This window comes from Telopea speciosissima, unplaced genomic scaffold (genome assembly GCF_018873765.1).
Source record: "Telopea speciosissima isolate NSW1024214 ecotype Mountain lineage unplaced genomic scaffold, Tspe_v1 Tspe_v1.0560, whole genome shotgun sequence".
NCBI lineage: Eukaryota > Viridiplantae > Streptophyta > Magnoliopsida > Proteales > Proteaceae > Telopea > Telopea speciosissima.
Window position 1 is genome coordinate 1 of NW_025317896.1, and position 16,974 is coordinate 16,974.

A 16,974-nucleotide genomic window follows, 5' to 3' on the forward strand; every position below is an offset into this window, starting at 1 on the left:
CTTTGGTTATGACATGGTGCTACCAATGAATACTGGAGCTGAAGGTGTAGAAACAGCTCTTAAGTTGGCAAGGAAATGGGGTTATGAAAAGAAAAAGATCCCCAAGGATGAGGTATGATGCAGTTAGTCAACCATTGAACGTCAATCTTACTAGTGGTGATATTTCTTTGGTTTACCTTGGTGGTACGGATAAAATATTTGACATGAACTGATGAATTGCAGCTGATGATATCTCTCTGATGATATGTATGCAAATGAGAATAAATTTGCATATTTTTGTCTTTGGGTTGTTTCATATAAATAACTGTTAGAATTTTTGACATAAGTGACAAGTCCTGCAAGTTCCTTTCAAATGCATCTGTTTGATAGTATTGCTAGAAAATAATCCTTGGCGAACAATAATATCACTGGGTTCTTTTGCATTGACCCTCTTGTTGGATCACCAATTTGTGGAAATTTTTTATTCTTCTTCCCAATTCCAATTTTTGGGTTCCAGCCGATTCAGGGCCAATTCCAACCGATTCCGGTCCAATTCAAATCGGAAGCGATAGAAGCCGATCCCGTGTCCGATTTTGGGTTTTTTTTTTAAAGTATGAGTTAATATCTGGAAAATCATGTCTCATCCTCTCATCAGTCTTGTGGTGCATTTGACTTGAAAGAACAAAAGGGCCTTTGAGAAAAATTCCTTCAGGCATATAAAGTGGCTGAAAGCAGAGGGTATAGCTGTTTCTTGGGTTTAGCCTTGTAGAGTGTTTGTAAGCTTATAATGGCTGAGATACATGCTAAATGATATAGCTTTTCTTTGTTACTTTTTCCCACAAAGCCTTATAAAATGTGGAGTGGCTGGTATCTTTTTGGCTGGGTTTACACCTTCTTCTTAATTACTAAATGTTTTTCTTATTCTTTTATTTAGGTTACAATCTTTTGTAGAACTTTCTATTGATGAGTAAGCTGTGATTTCTTATCAAAAATCAAAAGAGTGATCTCTTAATTATTGAAGACTGAAATTTTACTATGCACTAAGCAGTATAATGCTTAAATTAGATTTACTCCTTAACTTAGTTTGCATTCTTGAACCGCATTATCTATTTAGATGTTTTTTTGTGGGACACAAGTGATGGTTAATTGATCAAGTCTCTAGTATCCAGTTCCGTTTTGTTGGAAAGAAGCCAACTAACATCCTCTATGTAAACTGAGTTATGTTCAGGCTATTATTATTTCATGTTGTCGCTGCTTCCATGGCCGTACCATTGGTGTGATTTCTATGAGCTGTGACAATGAAGCTACTCGTGGTTTTGGACCATTGTTACCTGGCCATCTTAAGGTTGATTTTGGTGATGCTGATATGCTTGAGAACATCTTCAAAGGTATATAAATAAGAAATAATAAACCTGTTCTAGAACTGGTCGATCACATGCACAAAATAAAAATAATCAGTTCATCTTGATCTTTTTATTTTTTATTTTTATTTGTTAGCTGAAAAGTGTATGATAGTTTGAATAGTCATAGCCGCAAAATTTATTAAATTGTTTATGAGATATCTTTGGAGTAAACCATTGGATGGTGGGTCCAGTCCTTTGCACATGATCCACCTATACAGCTTTCCCATTGGTAAATAAACACATATCTGGGAGAACTCCTGCATTCCTCTTAATTATTTGTTGAGAGCTTTTGTCATTCTAATAGCATTCTAAATGTCACCAGTCTAATCATTTTCTTCTTTTCTGGAATGCAGAAAAAGGAGATCGGATTGCTGGATTTTTATTTGAACCCATTCAAGGAGAGGCTGGGGTATGTCTTCTTGGATAGGAACTTATCACAGGCTATTTGGATGATGCTCACGAATTTATTGGATATTTTTTTTCTCTTTTGTTACTCAATCCAGTGCAATTGATTTAGAACTGTATAATCTAAATTTTAAATCCTTATTGTATAGCAGTGTACTTTTCTGATAGTTTGAGCAAATTCTGTTTTGTTAATTGGATCTAAGTTTTTTCTCCCCTTTTCTCTAGGTTATAATTCCACCAGATGGTTATCTAAAATCTGTGAGAGATCTATGCTTGAAATACAATGTTTTAATGATTGCTGATGAAATACAAACTGGCATAGCGCGCACTGGAAAAATGCTGGCTTGTGACTGGGAAGATGTTCGACCTGATGTTGTGGTAAGGCATTTTAATTTGTTTGTGTCAAAACCTTACAAGTTGTCAAGGAGCACACACTTATGGTGTTTTTATGTTGCTTCTATTACATTGGCACGCATATACATGTAACATCAATCTGTTGTTCCATTTAGAAGTTCGTTAATGTTTTAATTTAATTATCTGTCTCTTTTGGTATTTCTTTTTGTACATTCTATTTTATTTTGGAGGTAAAGCTTTACACTATGTGATTGTTAAATTCTTATTCTTTTAGAGGCTAAGCTTTAAAGTGTGTGACAGCCATATGGAAGACATGCAACTATGCAAGGGTTTCTAGATTATTCAAACCTTCAAGGAGATGTCTTAGCCTCTGAATATTTGATTAGCATTTACATGATTTGATTTTTCTCTTTTCCCAGGTACTCTCCATTCAATAGTTCAGAATAATATCCCACCAACTTAAGCTGACTTTCGATTTTGACCAAGGAGATGATTGACCAATTGAATGGTGAAAATCCATTTCATGTGCACCATATGAATGGAATCTGGGTGATGGAAAGGTTAACTATGTAATTACCGTACACCAAACAAGTCCATGCATCTGTTCCAAGAGCTGCCTTCCAAATTCCTGTTTTATTAGATGTGTGAAGAAAAAATATATGGTTTTGGCAGTTTGAATGAGAATCCAAAATCAATCCTGCATAGTAATAGCTTAACAGTGATGGAATTACTGTCAGCTCCACTATGACCCTGAAACTCTTTCCTTTCAAGAAAGTAGTGTGCTATATAAGACACTGTATTTGCTGTGGAAGGCCAAACAATCATGACCCTCAGCTGTGCTGTGTTCAATTTTTATTCCCAAATATGTTATGTCATGTCTGAGCTCCAGATATCTTTTAATAATTATGCCATCTTATTGAGAGCTTATTCTTTCTTCCAACTTTGATTTCTAATTATTCTATCTACATTATCTTATTAAGATTCTAGGAAAAGCAATCGGTGCTGGAGTCATACCTGTAAGTGCTGTGCTTGCAGACAAGGATATAATGCTATGCATCAAGCCTGGAGAACATGGAAGGTTTGTTGGTTCTAATGAATTATTTTCACTGAAATTTCTTAATCTGTTGTTGCAGTAAGTGCAAATTATGTTTCTTTGTTACATTGGACTAGGAGTTTTAACCACGTCAAACCATCACTTCATTCAAGTATCTTAAGATACATACCTGAGTTGTATCTAAGCCATAGTTATGTGTAGCATTGAATGCCATTGAGATCTTCAGGTTTCAGGTTGAAAACCAAGTGCGAAGAAACATGTTCTCCAAATCTTCATTAGTGGCTGCTGTTTAATCCTTATTCTTTGCTTCTTTTTTTTTTTTTGTGTAATGGCGCAACTCAGAAAAAGTTGTGTTGGGCACCTGATGAATTTTGAATAGGATTGAGACTGAGGATCCAGCCTGATGCAGTTCAAATTTAAGCCTGAATTTCTCAAGAGCCAGCACAAGTGGCACCCCTACATTTAGAGCTCAATCAAGCCAAATTGATAAGTGAAACATTGCCATGATAATCCACTCCAATTATATGTCTATTAGGTCTGCTAAGTGAAGTACTAAGCATTGGAGGAATGGGAATTTAGAATAAGAGTTTTGAAAATGAATTGAAGATCTAGCTTCCCAGAAAACGATAAATATGCTGTAGGCCTTAAGATTTATTTTTTCCCTTTGCTCTGGATTTCACTTCATTTAGAAGCCCGGTTTGGTAAATCAGATTCTAGCATCATAGATTCCTCAATCGATGGTGTTACACAATCAATATACATTTCATTTTCCTGTGTCACAGGGTTTAGAGTGTCTCTCTCTCTCTCTCTCTCTCTCTCTCTCTCTCTCTCTCTCACACACACACACACACACACATTGAAGCATGCATATAATCCTGCACGCCTGTATGCATATATTATATGTATATGTTTGTTTTCTTGGTTTCATTATTAGATTTTACAAATATCTTGCCTATGGTTTGATTGTTTTCAGCACCTTTGGTGGAAATCCTTTGGCAAGTGCGGTGGCCATTGCTTCACTAGATGTCATCATTGAGGAGGGACTTATTGAGAGGTATGAAATATTCATTTCCAGTGATATCTTCATGATAATGAAACCTAACGATCTGGACTCCAAATTGCACCAGTATATCATAGTGGAAAAAGGACCCAGTTTCATTTAGGCACCAATTTAAGAAAATAGCAATTTTTTTTTTTTTAAAGTGATTGATTCCTCAGTAGATTATTTGATATGGAGTTTCAGGTTCTGGTATTTTCCTTTTTTGGGTAGTTTGTTAACGTAGGTTACATAGCAGAAAGGCATTTGGAAAAATTAAATCTCTCTCATTTGAATCTACTTGATAAGGCTTGGAGTGCTTCTGTTTATTTTCTGAATTGAAATGAAGAAGTGATTGTTGTTACTCTATTACTTTATAGGGCTGCAAAGTCGGGGCAGGAATTTAGGCATCAGCTAGTGAAGGTTCAGCAACAATTTCCTCAGATAGTAAAAGAAGTTCGTGGAAAAGGTTTGCTCAATGCTGTGGAGCTCAGTGGCAAAGCTCTGTTCCCTGTTTCTGCTTATGATATCTGTCTCAAGCTGAGGGATAGAGGAATTCTTGCCAAGCCAACACATAACACTATAATTCGATTAACCCCACCACTTTCCATGAGGTAAATAATTCATTCTTGATGAATATCCATCCTCAAATCTATCCTAATTTAATTTTTGTGACAGTAGATATACGGTGACAGAATCATGGAGTTTTACCACTGTACTGGCTTTTGACTCCAAATCATTTGGACATCTTTTGGATGCGATGAAAGGCAAAAAGTTGATACCGCTTTTGGCTTTACTGACCTGATATATGGACTGTTAGTGGTTAAGTGTTCAGCCATTTCTCTTTCCTCACCAGAGTTCATGGTCTAGATTGGATACTGTGAACTTGCAGGTGTTACAAATTCCTGGCCATTGCCAGAATGCAAGTCCAAGGGGTTACCCACCGCTATGAAATGTCAGGATTAATGCATGGGTAGGCCACATTTCAATAGTTGGTGAAAACACCTTCTATCTCTACGGTACTTAGCACCTCCTAGTTGACTTTTTGCAACCACGGTAAACTTTAATGTACTCAATTTTTGTAAATTGCGTGTTGTTTCCCAAATAAATTCTAGTACTTAGGTTAATGGAGAAAATTTTAGTTGTCACACTTCCATATTACCTAGGAGTTAAACTTTAGTTGCTGAATACTGTTAAAAACAAGAGATGGGGAGAAAGTGATGGTTAGGGGTGGCAAAATTTCAACAAATGTAGGTCCAATTGGACATTTTCCCCCTGCTTGTGCATATTTGTCTGACCTGGGCCTAGATTTTGGACAGGGACATATGTCCATGTCCAATCCAGTTTAATTCCGGATTTGCTTATCCATGGCCAATATGGTTTATCCAAATATTTCATGTTAATTTTTGGTATAATTAGGTGTATAATCAGTTAAGTTATGCTAATTAAGATTTGAATTAAATTCAGATGTAATAGCAATTCCTTACCAGTTGAACTGATATTATTACTTGAACCTAGGGAAACATTATTTTTCATATCTTAATGTTTCAAATCCAGATAAGTCTGAAACTAGGTTGACTTATTCGAATTGCCAAACCCAGACTCAACCCCGTTTTGACTGGTTGGATGGAACCAGCCAGATTGGTCAAAATTTTGCCAACCCTAGTGATGATTGGCTACCCATGCATTATTCTGTAAGAAATTTTCATCCTTTTTCAGTTTGAGTAGTTATATAGGTGGAATATTTTATATCTGATAATTTATACAGTAGGCCTTCTTAGAATCCAGCAAAGGAAACACTTGTATCAAATAATATTTTGAGAAAATAAGCAATTCATGCTTCATGACTAAAATTCTTATTTGTATGACAATTTTGTTATGAAGATTCTCATGTTCATTGCTCTAATGTCTTTGGCTCATCATACTCCACCCATGGGTTGGAGTCACGTATTCACCATTTATCACTGTGCACCAGCCCTTGAGACCTACCCTAAAATTAAAATAAGGAAAGAAGAGACTGTTAAATTGTAGGGGAATTTCTGTTTGTTTAGAAATTATGAAGATATATTCCACATAGAAAATCCTGCTATAGATAGACATAAATATGTAATTCCATATGTGTAACGATAAATTTTTATTTAATTTGATTTTTTTCTGGTGGATTCTTAAAGCTTTATTTTCCCACATAGCAATCTTCATTTAGTCTGAAATTTGATATGTGAGCAAGGGACCTCCGGCCCTACCTACCCCGAAAATGTGGACCTCTGCTGATCTGCCTCATGGCAAATAATAGGGTCGTTTAAAAAGGCCATCCTAGGTGGCCATCTATGAAACCAGATCCCTGGAAAAATCACATACATGTATAATGTATTGTTGGTTTGTAACCAATGCAAATACCTCATTGACTTGCCAATTTATAACTACCTATAACTAATTTTGTCTAATACTATTTCAATAGGAGATGTCATCCAATACATGGATGGGCATTTGATTCAAGCAGTTTAAAAATCATTTCCAATGAAAACTAAGCAATTTCACTTGCACAGTAAATGCAAAAGATGTAGTTGGAAACAGCCTGTCCGCGAAGCGGGGGTAAGGCTGCGTACATTATGACACTCCCCAGACCCTGCAGTGGTGGGAACCTTCTGAACTGGGTTTGCCCTTTTTTTGTAATGAGGCTGAAATGTTCATATTCCTGTGAAACTTGAACAATTTATGGATTCTCTTCATTTATCCTCTTATCACTTCTTTCCTCTGCCCCTTGAACTCTTTCCACCATCCCTCTTTGCCATTCAACTGATTTTTACCATAGCTATTGCTTGTAGCTTCCATCTTTATGGATTAACTATTTGTTATGAGGGGCCTGCTTTACTTATTTTATATGTTCTCAAGGATTCTTGTAAGTATGATGACAACTGATGACTAACAAACTACTTGAGAAAATCTTGGACTAATGCAGGTCCAAATTCTTCTTGCAACCATCCTGGCCAATTTGGCAGGAACTAACATTGATAGCAAACATTTGTTGACGATTGAGGAATAATTCCATCTTGAAAGTTGAAACTGAAATATCTTCTTAATTTTATACTGGCCCCACAAGTTTTTTTCTTCTTTGCATAGTCTATCAAGATAAATGACCTTGATCCGTTGGAGAATGAGAATGGTCATTTTCAGTGGGATGTTATTTGTTCATCTACTTTTTTGCATTGAAGTTCCATTATGGTAACTCAAATGTCTTTTTTACAGTTTCACCTTTATATTCCATCCACTAGAAAAATAATGGTATTGATCTAGGAGACCATAAAGATTATACTACTGCATACCCATGTGAATGATGCAAATTCAGTCCTCAACAGAGAATTCTGATACCCAAGAATGACATTATAAGCTGCTTGCAATGGTCCAATGGTTCACATGGAATATCAGGAACACTTTGATGATTCACATTCTTGGGAAGATTAGGAACATTCTGATGTTCTGTCCACAGTGGATTCTAGAATATGATGTTCTAGCATCTTAATCAGGCTAATTTTGTGATAGATCTTTCAAATGGAATCCCATCCACTAGTAAGGGCTTTGACATATGGAGAGATACCATTAGTGAAAAAAGGTTTCGTATTATTTAATTGCATTGAGTGCTCTTAACATTGGTTGCAACAATTTATAGTGGTCTTTTTGGTTGAGACTTTGCCTTACAGTTTCATAATCTAACGTGGCAATTGATTTGGTTTCTATGCTTGAATGACTGCTTTACAGTATGGATGAGCTCAAAGAAGGTTCAACAGCACTACATAAGGTTCTGGAGATTGACCTACCAAAGATGAAGCAGCAGAAGCCAGAAACAGTTGCTCCAGCAGACTCTGAGGTTTGTGACCGGTGCGGTCGAAATATGTATGGCTCTTCAGATAAAGATATCTGAATTCAATGTGAATTTCTACTGCTTACTATTGAGTCTATGAGTCATACATAGCTTTCCCCTGTCCATCTCCCCTCCAATGAGAAAGGGAAAACAGGAAAAATTGTCTCTAGGTAAAATCACGACTGTACTTCTAAATCTGCATTTCCTTTTAGAAATAAAGAAATATCTTAATAAAAAATGTTGAAGGAAAAAAATTAGTGAAGAATGCCTACTGATCAGCGTATATACGCCTCTGAAGCTTCCTGCATGATTCAAGGACCATCACCTGGAAGCTTCATGTATCTATCTGCTTCAAGAAGTTGCTTGGGGTTCCCTTATTTACTTTTGTTTGATTCATTATGTCCAATAATTGCTTGAGAAACAAATAAGTTTCTGAAATTTATACATCTTTAATAACATGAATATATTCATCAAACACTGATAAACATATAAAAATATTTAAGATTCTAATAAGAAACATATTTGGGGGCCCATTTTATGCATTTGTAACAAATCTGGAGAGATGGGGTAGAGACATAGGGTCAATCCTTTGGCATTAGAACCCTTACCATGGTTCCACTCCAAATGTGATCCTGACTAACCATTTCAGATAACAGATGCATGGGCTGTATGCGATACTGCCAGTACACAACACCCACATTCATCAAGAATGGTTTGAGTCTTGTATTCTGCTATCTGCAACAGAGAAGAGCATATATAATCCACTTTTTGATTATTATAACAGTGATGCATTTAGCCTGGATAGGTTTGATCACAATTATGGTACAAAATGTTTGGTGTGAATATATTGATGGAAGGTATGGCTGCTTAGTCTATAGGTGCTTGTGAGAGTCATCTATGGTTTTTGTTCGAGCTTTTAGGCTCTCGGTATATATAGAACTTTCTGAGAAGTCTTCAACATCTTTATAACTGTTTATGATGTAAATGCAGTACAGGCATAGTTCAAAATCTCGCTGAAATTTCGGATATTTCGGCCAGGCCAAAATGAGATGCTATGTCGAAATGACAAAAACGCAATACTTCAGAAATTTCAGTGCAATTTTGGAAACTTCCGTCATCTCGTTTTGATAATTTCGGTAAAAAAAAAAAACACCGTTTCGTCAAAATTTTGGTTATTTCGGTCATTTTGTTCTAGTATATCAATTATTTCAGCATTTTACACCCAGAAATTGCCAAGCAAAACTCATAAGAAAAAAATACAATATTTCGTTGAAATTTCGGTCCAACTGAAATGGCCTTCCGAAACGAAGACTTAATACCATGAGTAAAGGTCGTGTTCAATCCACATGGGAAGGGGGAAAAGGGAACTGAAAAGCATAAGGTGCAGATCATGGATAAAACATCTATGAGCAAAGAAAAATGAAGAATGACAAATTGGGTCTCCTACATCACAACATTAAAGCAAACTGCCACATCAACTAAAGCAAGCTCCCCAGCTTTATGAAAATCCCATTGCTTCATCCATACGAATTTTTTATCAAACTTTTTTTGTTAAGAGAAATAGTATTGCAAAGTAGAGCAAGTGAAACGCAAGGCATCCTAATTACACACATTCAAGAGCCAACGAGTGAATACAGGCCAATCTGTCTTACTTGCTACAGACAGGGCCATCCTAGGTAGAGTATGAACGACATTATCTGATAGAAGACCATCTCGCATAGCTAAAGCTTCACCCATGATGACTTCTGTAAAGGAGGATGGTTCGGATGAAGCAAACAAAGCATAGAAATTAGGCCTTCGTTTTTATTTTTTTGTGAACTTCCAATAATAACCTTGCTTTATTCCTTTTACGGCTTTATCCCTTGCATCCGCGCCATGGTCCAAGTCTTTGAACCAAGTATGAATCCAACAGCTCAATGAACCCATTGGTTCCCCTTGAACCAAACCAAATTTAATTACTCAAATTACCTAATAATGATTATTCATTTGCATTAAGCTGTGTTTATGGCGACCCTGTTCGGTGTTTGAGACAATTAGTGTGGGATCAGTTTATATCTTTGAGTCATAATAGATCCACTGATTGGCTTTTATTTGGCAATTTTAATTCACATTTGCAATGGCAGGAAAAGAATGGTGGTACTCCATCTAATCCGAGTGTCGGCATTTCAGAATATTTTGGATTCTTGTTTTCTAATGGATTTGGGGTGCCAGGGACCATTACCATACCTGGTCTAATAGGCGTGCAGAGAAATCTAATGTCAAAATAAGATTGGATAGGGCCTTATCAAATCATGGTTGGCATCTCAATAATTCCAAGGCAGTGGTTTTTGTCAAACCAGCCATTGGTTCTAACCATTGTCCACTTTTAATTGATACAAATGAAGGAAAGTTTCATGGACAACGTCCTTTTCGATTTGAAACAATGTGGTTTCGCCATCCAGATTGTAAGTCAGTTGCTACAAATGCATGGTCTAACTCTGTTATTGGAGTTCCATCACATGATTCATCAAAAACTCAGTACTTGTCGAGATGAGTATAGGCAGTGGAATAAGGAGGTATTTGGATCATATTCGCTCTTCTATTGCTGAAATTGGATCTCTTGAGAGTTTGCCATTATCAAACTCTATAAATTCTCAAATTAAGAGTCTGAAATCTATATTGGATGAACTCTTTGCTAGGGAGGAAGTTTTATGGAAGGAGAAGTCTAGGGTTGATTGGTTGTATTATGGTGATAGGAATACTAAATTTTTTCATGCTACAACCATTAACCGATGCCAACATAATAGGATCTAAGTCTTAAGAAGCCAAATGGTGAGTGGACACATGATGTGAATGAGGTATATGATATGGTTCTTTCTTATTATGAGGAGGCCTTTACTTAGGAAGGGGTGGATCAGTTTGCTTTGGAGTTAGTTCTTGATTCGGTGGAGCCTGTTATCACAGATGACACTAATGCTATGCTATGTGGCCAGCCAAGTATGGATGAGATGCTCGATGCTCTTTTTGCCATGAGCCCTTTAAAGCCCCCTGGTACAGATGGTTTTCCTGCGGCTCTTTTTCAAAAGTACTGGGATATTATCAAGGTAGATCTTTATAACTTGGTTTGCAATTTTTTTGAATCTGGTTTACTGTCTAGTGAACTTAATGAGACCTTGATATGCCTTATTCCTAAGGTGTTAAAGCCTGAAACCACTTATCAATTTTTGACCAATAGCATTGTGTAGTGTCGTGTCCAAAGTGATTACTAAGATCATGGCTGGTCGTTTAAAACTAATTTTGAAACGATGTAATAAGCCCATTTCAATCGGTTTTTGTTCCTAATCGTTCAATTTCAGATAATGTATTTATGGCGCATGAATTATTTCATTACATAAGAAAGTGGAGGAAGAGTGAGAAGCAATATCTGACTATGAAGTTAGATATGAAGAGGGCCTATGATAGGCTTGAATGAGGCTTTATTGAGAAGTTATTATTAAGAATGGGCTCTAGTAATCACTGGGTTCGTTTGGTTATGGGAAGCCGGCGGACTGTGTCTTATCATATCTTGATTAATGGTGCACCAAGGGGGTCCTTCTCTCCAAGTCGTGGTATTCGGCAAGGGAATCCATGTCACCTGCCCTATTTATATTGTGTTCTCATGCACTCAATTGTCTTCTTCTAAGGGTTCAATCTGCTTCTCAAATTTATGGCATTCGGGTTCGTAATAGGGTTCCCCCTATTTCTCAGGTATTATTTGTTGATGACAGTCTTATATTTTCTGAAGTTAACATTGATGAAATTCACCATTTGAAAGATATATTAACTACCTATTGTAGTGTATCTGTCCAGTCTATTAATTTGATGAAGTCTTGCTTACTTTTTTCACCAAATACTCATTAGAAATTGAAGAGGTGGTTTTCTCGTGTCCTTAAGACCCCATATGGTTCTGACCTAAAGAAATATTTGGGACTGTCTATAGACTTTGGTCTTCCAAAGTCTTCTCTTTTTAAGGATATTACTTCAAGGATCAAAAGGCGGATGTAAGGGTGGAAGTCAAAGCTCTTATCACATGCGGGAAAGGAGGTTTTATTGAAATCAATGGTTTTTATGGATAGTTATGCCTCTATGCATTTTAAATGACCTGCAGGTCATCATCAACATCTAATCAAGGAAGATTTCGGCTAATTTCTTTTGTGGCGATAAGGAGGGGCACTTTAAAATTCACTGGGTGTCATGGGATCGGTTATGTAAATCTAAGGAGAAAGGAGTCCTTGGATTTAGGGACGCTTCCCTTCATAATCATGCTTTGCTGTCCAAATCTACTTATAGAGTTTGGTCGGAGCAGATTGTCTATTTTCACGATTTATGAAGATAAATTATTTTTCCTATGTGATTTTCTAAAATATAAGCTGGTAATGATCCTAGTAAGTGAAGCATTTTTCTTGGTAAGTAAGTATTTCTTGACGGCCTTGGTTGGAGTATTCGTAGGGATATTTCTATTAACCCATGGGTTGATAAGTGGATTCTTTTTTAAGGTATGAAGTGTGCTTCACCCATAGCGAATCCGATCTTACATGTTTGGCTGAATTTATTGATCAAGTTAATATGGTATAGAATAGGTATTTGCGAATATTCGAAGATACCTCTTCGGCTCTTTCCTTCGATAATAAATTGGTGTGGACGTCTTCTCATTCCGAGTTTTTCGGTGAAGAGTGCTTACCACTTATTATCAAATAAAAAGGCTTGATTGGAGTTTCAAAGAGCCTCAACTTCGTCATGCCTATCTATTTGTCCAGTTCTAGATGGTGTATGGAGAGTTGTTTGGACGTGTAGAACTCTCCCTAAATTCCAATTTTTTTATAGCGGTGTTGTGCATCGGCCTAGCTACGGAGGAGGCATTGCATCGTGAAAATTCCAGTGGATCAAAATTGTGTTTGTTGTAGTGAGTCGAGAAGATTTCACATATCTTATTAAGTTGTGATTTTACCAAGGTCGTATGGTTTGGAAGTAGTATGGCTTATCAATGTTCTCAGTCTAATGGTGGTGATATTACTTCTTTTCTCTTATAGAGTGGAGAGCTTTCTACATTGTTGGAAAGGAGCATGGACGTTGTATGTCTTCGATTGCTTCATTCATTCTTGACATATATGGCTAGCAAGATGTGAACATATTTTTGGTCATCGGGAGAAGAAACCGGATCAAGTTATCGGTTTGCAACTCAAGCTTTTGAGGAGTTTCAAGGCTCTATCTTACCTTCCTCAAATTCTGTTGTTATCTTGGGGAATCAATCACCATATCATTTGGATGGGGAAAGTATGTCGTGAATCAGATTATGGTTAAGCGTGATGCCGGTTTGCTTCAAGCCAATAACAAGGAGGTCTTGGTTATGTCTTGAGGACTCAAGCAGTGTACCTCTACTAGTTGTCTCCATACCTACTGTTTTCAACAATAATATGATAGGGGAGGCCTTGGCTATCCGTTAAGCTTTGGTGGAGGCTACTTCCAATGGCTATGATGTTAGTTGAGTTTGATCATAAAGACATCATCAATCATCTTCAACAGGGTGGTGGTACCATAGAGTTGGAGGTTAAGACAATCTTAGATGATATCTTTTATTTGTCGTCCCTTCTTTCTTCTTGTATTTTTACTTATGTTCCAAGGGAGGAAAATAGCTTTGCTAACTCCCTGGCAATGAGGGCTCATTGGTTACGTGTACAACAAGTATGGCCTATTTCGATCCATGGATTGTGGAGTTTGTTACTTCTCCACCTATGTGTACTACACGATGATTAAATAAAATTGTTGTTTCGACCAAAAAAAACTAACTAATAAGAATTTATTGTTTGAACTAAACTTTAATTAAATTCATCAAATTTTAAATTAATTTAATGGAGCACATGGATTTAACTTAATCATAAATTCCCAAGATAAATTCTCAACAAATTAAACATTAGGTTATACCATATTAAAATATTAAAATCTTACCTTTGGATACACATACCTATCTTCGAGTTGCATCGAAATCCAAACCCATCAAAACCTGCGTAATTCCAACAAGTATCATATAAGTCTAACTAGGTACGGGGTATCACACTGGCATTATTTTGTTAATAGATTCGTCTATAACAATCCGGAAAACTAGGGTTGCGCTCACTTAGACATCTCTTGGGACCACCAAATTTTACATAGAATTACCTTACTCTTAGGTTATATTCTCCACCGAAAATCCTCATATTAATTTCATATATCTCAAACCTAGTGCATAAATTCTACCAGAAATCTACGCATCAAACTTAAACTATACATAACTACCACTTCCCAAATTTAAATCACCCCCAATTCCTATGTCGGTTTCTACTCTCCTCTTTTTTGAATTTTCGTTGTCCCGAACAACACATTAGACTTGAGTTCACATCTAGTTAGGACACCAAACGAGATCAGATGAAGCCCAAATTTGACAGGATCATCCTCCCCCAAGCTTTCCACGTCCACACAAAAATTGAGTATTCAAATTCATTCCCTATAAAAAGTTTTAATCATTTTTTGATCAGTGGACAAAATCTGTCTATAACAGAAAACCTGGTTCAATCACTTATGAATTGGTATTCAAACCCCTCCAGCGTTCTATCCTAGGTAACAACAATTTAATCTAGTTACTCATTATAAACTCAATCTTTGATTTGGAAAATAAATTAACTTACCTCTAAAAGATTTTAGAAATACTCAATCTCAAAATTGAAATTTTAGAACTCAATCTAAGCACCAAGAAAGAACCTATTATAGTATCATGCTTGGACACACCGTGCTTAGAACCTTCAAGCAAAGTAGCACCATACATAGTAGTTCCACGCACGAAGCAACACTACACATAAAACTCCAAACTCAATCTTCTTCCTCTTCTTTCTTTCTTCTTTTTCTTCTCTCACGGATTTTTTTTTTTAATCTTCTTTTTGTCTTTTTCTTTCTTTGCTAGCAACTCTCTTTTCACGTATGGTAGCCTCGCACATGCTCTCATTGGGCCCCACATTAGTGCAATCTCTTACGGTGTACTATCCAATCTTTCTACAAAAAAGTACTATCCAATGTAACATTGAGAAATAGTTAGTCATATAATCAAAATTGTTGAAAAGAGGCACACAACCAAAGGCCTAGCTAATTTTATGGGGGAATAGCATAGTCGCATGGATCCCGCCTGATACTGGCATCATGTTGATGCCCTGCGCATGCTCTCATTGTCCCTGAGTCCCCTGCGTTAGTGCGGGGGCTACATGATCAGGCAATGATATCTTGCCCTATTTATTTTTACCTTTGTAGGGTTTATATAATCATTTTCGGTTGTATATTCTAAAAACATTTCTTTCTTATAGTTACATTTGTTTCATTGTAAAATATTTTATAAAATTACTGAACTTGAATAAAAAATTGTATGAGGACTAGAAAGGGGATAAATGTTTTATTGAAATGCAATACAAAAAGTTATGAAACAACCCATTTCAAATTTCGAGAAAGTTGTTTTCCCAAAATAGCAATGATACCTTGATTGTTGGTATGCTTTACACCTATGGAGGACTCCATCCCTATCAATTCCTTCTCTCAATTATGTTCAAATGTGTTTATTGGTCATGCAACCCAAAAACACAAAAACACAAAAATATTTGTCAAATGCAAAAATAATAAATAAATATATTAATAATAATATTTTTGTGATATATTTTACAATTTAAGGGACACATCTTAGAGACAAAAAAATGTAGAATCCTAAAAGGGAGCTAGTGCACTTGACTTTGTACACAATATACACTAAAGGTTGTGTATAAATTAAGTGTCTTTTTTGGTTTTTGTGCCAATATTTTTCTAAGAATTAAAGAAAAATGCATGGAAATTGAGTGCATATTAAGAATCCATGAGAAAAGAAGTGCATAAATTAAGAAGTTTATTACAAGTAAGATGAGGAAGGTGAAATTACGTTCTGTCATGTTATAAGTGCATTGAAGGAAAATGAGATTAATTTGCAAAGAAGATGGAAATGTTGCATTAATTATTCGTACCTTAAAGTATTACCAAGATTCATAATTAGAATTTTTAAATAAATTTTTATGTTTATCATGTTTTTCTATCCGAATACAATTGTTGAAATGTGAAGCAAAGTTTAGTTATTGTTGTAGTAAGTTTTTAGTTAGTTGTACAATCGTTGTTGGTACTAATTAGAAAAGTTTTATTTTTATGTTTTGATTAAATTTTCCCTCCCTTCGTTTTGTGTTCTTGCAACTGTTAGGAGCATGATAAAATTGTGAAAAAAAAAAATTATTTACTTTAGAATGGTAGTAAGTTGCATGAATAGATCATGAGATTCATGAGATGATTTGGGATTTTGATTTGACTATGAAAGAAACGTTGTTCAACTTGGCATAGGGTTGGTTTCTCTCTCTCTCTCTCTCTCTCTTAATAATTGTGTGTCTTGATTTTCTGAGAGCTAATGATGTGAATATAGATAATCTAAAGTTGTAAACAACTCCACGAAGGCTTTAGTATAAGAAATAAATTTTAGTAAAAGTGTGGCAAGAACACAAATGGAGGAGTCCAGATTGAAAAAAATATAAATATAAAATTGTTTACACCCCATTTTCAGTCTATTTTGGTCAATAGAGAAATAGAATGAAATCTATGTCAATCAAGACCTGTTAGTCAGTGACCAGAAACAGTTAGAAAATGGTTAATGACCAAAAATGATCAGAAATTGGTCAATGATCGAAAATGGTTAAAAAATGGTCAATGATCGACGAATGATCAGATAAACATCAGTCAAATCTCATATAAGAACAAGCAGTGGGTTAATAGGTGCACAGAAGTTTCAATGAGGCAAAGGTAGAGATGACATATTCTAGCAAGGAAATACCCTTCCATT

The 16,974-nt window shown here is 35.9% G+C and overlaps 1 protein-coding gene across 1 annotated transcript; it reads left to right on the forward strand.

Annotated features, from left to right (window-relative positions):
- Positions 1–4: 4 nt before the first annotated feature.
- LOC122648200 (ornithine aminotransferase, mitochondrial-like) lies at positions 5–8,374 on the forward strand (the record flags this gene model as incomplete). Its single annotated transcript, XM_043841452.1, has 8 exons — positions 5–112; positions 1,208–1,367; positions 1,736–1,791; positions 2,013–2,165; positions 3,122–3,219; positions 4,169–4,249; positions 4,612–4,845; positions 7,988–8,374. Coding segments are annotated over 8 exons (1,053 nt in total), but the record flags the coding sequence as incomplete, so codon positions are not given.
- Between the last annotated feature and the right edge of the window lie 8,600 nt (positions 8,375–16,974).